This window comes from Balaenoptera musculus, chromosome 9 (assembly GCF_009873245.2).
Source record: "Balaenoptera musculus isolate JJ_BM4_2016_0621 chromosome 9, mBalMus1.pri.v3, whole genome shotgun sequence".
NCBI classification, from domain to species: Eukaryota; Metazoa; Chordata; class Mammalia; order Artiodactyla; family Balaenopteridae; genus Balaenoptera; species Balaenoptera musculus.
Genome location: NC_045793.1, coordinates 60912727 through 60918417, shown reverse-complemented (window position 1 = coordinate 60918417; position 5691 = coordinate 60912727). Strand labels below are relative to the sequence as shown.

The window sequence follows — 5691 nt, the reverse complement described above, 5'->3', positions numbered from 1 at the left end:
TTGGTCACTCTCAGGTTCAACGTGATTGACAGGCTTGGCTAAGGAGAAACCCCCTGCTAGAGAAGCCAGAGCAAGCTGCTTCTCAGAGAGACAGAGAAGTCTGCCGAGCAGCTGCTTATCCTACCGGCTGATTCAAAGGATAAAGCACAAATGTGCAAGCTAATTAGATTCTCAGGTCTCATTCTTCAGGGGCCATTTCTTTTTTTTTTTTTTTAGGTTTTTTTTTTTTTTATTGGTACTCACTTCAGAAACTTGAATCCACAGATATAAGCCGTATATAACCAGAAAGTTACAAGTAAACACAGATTATACATGCAAATTTCTGTTCACAAAGGTCACATATGCAGTATATGAATTAGAAGCGTGCGTCTAAGATTATGGCCAAACTGTTTTTAAAATGCAGAAATGTAAAATTACATCTTGAAAATATGAAGAGATGGTCTACACACTTCAAAAATCAAATGTGCTTATACCAGATGTATGACAGCTACAGGATTCAAGTGACAAGCAATATCTCAAGAAATTAATACTGGTCAAAGAGAATGGGAATATTTTTACATTTCACTGAAAAATACATTGACTACTAGAATACGAAATCTAGCAGGAACTTAGGGAAAAAATTACAAAATCTAAAGCCAATTACTTAATATTTCTTATTACCTAAACAGCATGACATTAAAAGAAAACTGCACCTGCATTTTAATTACCAATCTCACATTAATGACGTTCTCAAAAAATGAAACAAAACCAAAAATGCTTCGAACTGCAAATGAAAAGTCTGAAAGGCTCAGATTAAAATGTGGAATGTTTCAGATGAAAGTAATAAAAATACAATTGGTTTTGTTCTTTATTGAATGGAATCAAAAGTTTTGACATTTCTTTGAAGCTTGGAACTACTAATTTCATTTCTCTGAATGTTTCTACGTATCTTTCTTAGTGATGCAAGTGTCTTAAGTAGCATATGAAGTCAGTCTCTACCAAGTATTTCTGTCTGTTACCATTTTGATAAAACAAAAACAATTCTTCATTAACTTAACCGTATATGTATTTTTGCTATAACACTTAACACATGAACAGACGTCTATTATTTTTCCACTATAACAAAAGAGTACAATAGTTTTCTTCTAACTATCTGTATTGTATTTAAAAAAGGTTAACATTTAAAAACAAAGAACCATTATTTTCTTTGAAATCATTAAGCTTCTTGCACATCTTAAGCTTCCTTCTTCTGCCTGCGTTCTTCTGCCAATTTATTCAGAAATTTCAACAGGAACATTGGGCTGATATGGTCCAATTCTATACTCATCTGGGATTGTATAGTCCTCCTTGTTTTCATCACTTTGGCCATCTGCGTTTTCACTTGTATCTTTGTTGGGATCATCAGCATTCTCAGCAGATTCAGCACCTGGTTCTGTATTTTCCTCATTTTTAATTCCATTTTCCAACGCTGCTTCATTTTCTTGGTCAAGTTCCTCGATCTTGTCCACCTTTTTAAGCTTTTTCTTCGCAGTTGCTGAAGCACTCGCATTTGCATCTTTTTTCACAACTTTGTCTGAAGGTTCCTTTTTCCCATCAGATGCCACATCTCCTAAATTAGCAAGATCTGTCTCATCTCCCACTGAACTGCCACTTTCTAGCAGTGCTGCTGCTTCTTCTTCATCTACAAGTAGCTCATCTTCAGATTCAAGAAGCATGTTAGGTTCTTGTTCTGCCTGGTCATCCTTTGTATCTTTTTCACCATCTTCTCCTGATTTCTCTTCTTGTTCTTTACCTTCGGTTGTACTTTCAGTCTTCTGGGAACCATCAGTTTTGGATTTCTTATCACTTGGAGATTCTTTGCCATCTGGAGAGTAAGATCTTTTCCGGGACTTATCTTTTTTCAGTAAGTCAATGCCTCTGTTGGGAATCCTGAGTACCAATTTTTTGTATTTTTCAGACAGGTCAACTTTTACACATCTCCCTTGAAACCAAAGGGCCTTTTTCAAACAGTGGTCAACCATTGCCATTGCATCTTCTCTGGTCTCCATCTCAATAAAGGCCTGACTTTTCATCCTCATCAGTATATAATTCTTAATTTTCCCATAAGGCTCAGCAAGCTTGAGGACAGCACTGTCAGAATAGCCAGAATGAGGTAAATTGCTGAGATGTATCACACGTCCAAGCTCTTGTTTTTGATCAAACTTCTGGTCTGGTTTCCCTTCAGGTTTCTTTATTCTTTTATACTTCTGGGATAAATGAACTCTCACTGGCTTGCCAAATACTAATGCTGGTGTGGTTGTATAATAATCCACTGCAGCCTGAGCATCTTCTGTGGTTGCCATTTCAATAAATGCCTCATTAATTTTATTTAGAATCAGATGATTTGAAATAACTCCAAATGGTTCCACCAGCTGTAATAGTTGATATCTCAAGTTTTTCCCTCGCTGGAAATCCATGATGTGAACAACTCGGCTAGTTTCCACTCTGCCCTTTTGCATGTGTCTTGGTCCTTGCAGGTTTCCATTTCCAGCACCCAGATTTCCTCTTGGTCCAACTGCTGGTCCCCCAAGATGAAATGAGGGAGGCGGAGGTCCCAGAATTCCTGGTGCTGGGTTTGTAGATTGCTGCAACATGAATGGATCACCCATTGTGTGTCCTGTATCATTGTCAGGATTCCATTCTGGGTAGATTTCAAGAAGAAGCTGGCATCGACGACTGTGACTTGCTCCATTGATATGTTGACTCCACTCCTTATTAGAATGAACTGGCAAATCACATATAGAGCACAGATGGGGATAACCCTTCGGTAAGAGTCCATGGAAGTCTTCAATATTGCTACTTGGAGGAGCGCCCCTCTTTTTCTCAAAGAGAGATCTCTCTTGTAAGGGGCCAGGACCACGTCCCATTCTCTCATACTCACTGTCAAATTTATGATAGTTATGCGAGGTCTCACCAAAAAAAGAATCATCCCTACACCTTTCTCCATCTCTTAATCTGTCATCTTCATAATCCATTCTGTCATAATAACCAGATTCTTGAGAACGACTTCCATGGTCATAATCAAGCACTGGGTTGAGACTAGGACCACGATCATCAAAACTATCTCTTCTAAAGTGCCTCTTTTCTTCCCAATCGTCCCTAGGTACTCTGTATGGTGGCTCCCGTGTAGCAGATCTGCCATCTCTACCATAACTCAATGTAGGGCCTTCTTCAGTTCTCCTTCTTTTAAGCTGTAGAAGGATTTGGGGCAAGTTCTCAGGAGTAATCTTGTCCTCTGGATAACGACTCAGTTCATCTAAGTCTCTAGCAGACAGACCAAAGCTGGCCAAAATGTTACTGGCCTGGTCTGCATCTCCACGGTGTTGAGAAGACAAAGGGAGTGGACCTCTACTTCCAATGTTAAATATAGACTGCAAATTATGGGAAGAAGTACTAGCAGAAGACAGTGCACTATGAGCTCCTTGTTGATTCAATGAAGAACTCATTCCAAGATTCATTAAACTAGCAAGGCGTGCAGTACCCTGGTTCATCCTTCCAAGAGATGCTGGCATACTTAAAGACTGGGTAGCAGCAGCAAGAAGGCCTATTCCTGCTGCAGACAGGTCACGCCCATGACCCTGCGAGTCCCTACCGAGAGATGACTGCTGGAATGACTTGGACATTGTAGAACTATCTCTTGTCTAGTTTATAGATTAAAAAAAATTTTTTTAGAAGATGGCCAAAAAGAAAGCTCAAACTAGAAAACTAGGTTAACTTTGCTTCAAAAAATGGTAACGCCAAGAAAAAGGATCAATAAGGACTGTAGAATCTTCTTCAAGCTGAGAACCAGCAGACAACTCTTAAGGAGAGGGAGAGGGAAGAGGAGAGGTACCTCTCTCCAAGCGAGCGGGACGCTGAAGCTCCCAGGGGCCATTTCTGAAGGAGGCAGGAAGAGGATCTGTTAGGCTGAAGTGCCTCATTAGTCCATAACATTGCTAGATCAATCATTGAAACATAAGCATGACAATTTGGATCCCAGATCTCTTTTCAGCTTTATCAGTTGTTGCAGAGTCAAAGTATTAAGCTGTAGGATTTAGAGCAGAGAATAGAAACATTCATCCTATTGTTTGCATTTATCTCATGGGCCAAGTGTGGCTAGCCTTTGGAACATGCAAGTATTGAATAGTGAAAGTTCAGGGCTGTGTGCATGGCTCTAAAGTAACTAAGATAAATGGTTAAGAAACCTAGATTTTCTGGAAATATTTAGCATTGAAGTATCAGTATAAAACACTAAGGAGTGAATGTATTTGCCAAGCACTGAAAATCTTTCAGAAATCATGTTATCAGCTTCTTGTTAGCAATAACGAAACTTGGTTCCAGCCAAGTGCTAACAAATAGTCTTTTATTGCTGGCAGCACACTAATTCCTCAGTCTTAAATTTTTTTGCCTCGTATGGCAATATTTTAGCAAGCTGTTGAGTTTTACTACTTCAGCTTTAGGAACTGCTACTTCCAAAGCATCAGGGACTCTGAGCAGCTTGTGATTTCCTTCATTCAATCTTTCTCAAAAAATATGAATTGTTACTATTCTTTAAATAAAATTAGTAAGAAAATTAGAAAACATTGCACTAAATTTTTGAAATATCAGTTCAATAAAAGTATAGCACCTCTGCCACCCCAGGATCTGGGAGTCAGATTTCCTTTTGGATCATTAATAAAATGCCATAAGTTGAAGAGTCTAGAAAGGGGCATATCCACTTCCAACTCTCCTCCATCCCAGAGATGCTGGTGGGACCAGCGAAGGTCCTACAAGAGAATGACCCCATGGTAACTTATGAAACAGACACAAGCAATACTAAGGCTAACACGGGGCTTGGGGTGGAGCCGAGGGTGAGCCTAACCACACAGCCTGCTCAGCAGAGTTTCTGAAATCTGTCCTCTCTAGTCTGTTCCTGCCGTCACTGCCCTAGGTGAGTTACGAGATCCTTCTATCCCATTTCCCTGCCTCTATCCTCCACCATGCCACCAAAACAGTCTTCCTAAAAGCAAGTCTGGCCATGTGTCTTCCTGGCTTAAAAAAAAAGTCCTCCTTGGCCCCTCATCACCAAAAGGAAACTTCCAAGCTCCTGAGCATGGTGCAGGATTGGTCCAGGCCTCCCCTTTCCCCCATTGCCCAGGTCCTTTATGCTTTGGCAGTGAAGGCCTGCAGACTGCCCCACAAATTATCTTGCGTTTCAGTCCTTATGGCTTCTCAATGCTGTTTCCTCTGCCTGGAAAGTCTTTCCTCAGGAATCACCTCATCTGGGACGTTCTTACTGAGACATACCCCCTTTCCTATCCCCCCACTCCTCTTCCCTCACCCACCTAAATAAATTAAACTCCACCTTTGTATATTTATCTATCTCGTAAAAGCTTCAACTGTTGCACTATCTTACTACTACTACTATTGTTATTAATACGTGCCATTCCTTTTCTAGAATAAGTTTCTGGAGGACCTTGGAGGCAGGTTTTTTCTGCTTCAATACATCCCCAACCTACCACAGTGCCTGGCATGAAGCAGCAACTCAGTGCATGTTTAAATCAATTTATAAAGTCCTAGAGTAACTCCATGGCGATCAGCCATCTAAAGGAATAATTTTATGCCATGCTATAGGCCACAGCGACATCTAGGGCAGCCTCACGTTAGAAAATAAAACTTACGGGTTTCCTTTGTTAGCCAATACAAAGTGTCTAA

General features: G+C 40.2%; 1 protein-coding gene across 1 annotated transcript; it reads right to left on the bottom strand.

Moving 5' to 3' along the window:
* Window positions 1-243: 243 nt before the first annotated feature.
* LOC118900616 (matrin-3-like) lies at window positions 244-3878 on the bottom strand. Its single transcript, XM_036863090.1, has one exon. It carries the CDS (start codon window positions 3639-3641, stop codon window positions 1251-1253), a length of 2391 nt encoding a protein of 796 aa, XP_036718985.1. The 5' UTR covers window positions 3642-3878; the 3' UTR covers window positions 244-1250.
* Between the last annotated feature and the right edge of the window lie 1813 nt (window positions 3879-5691).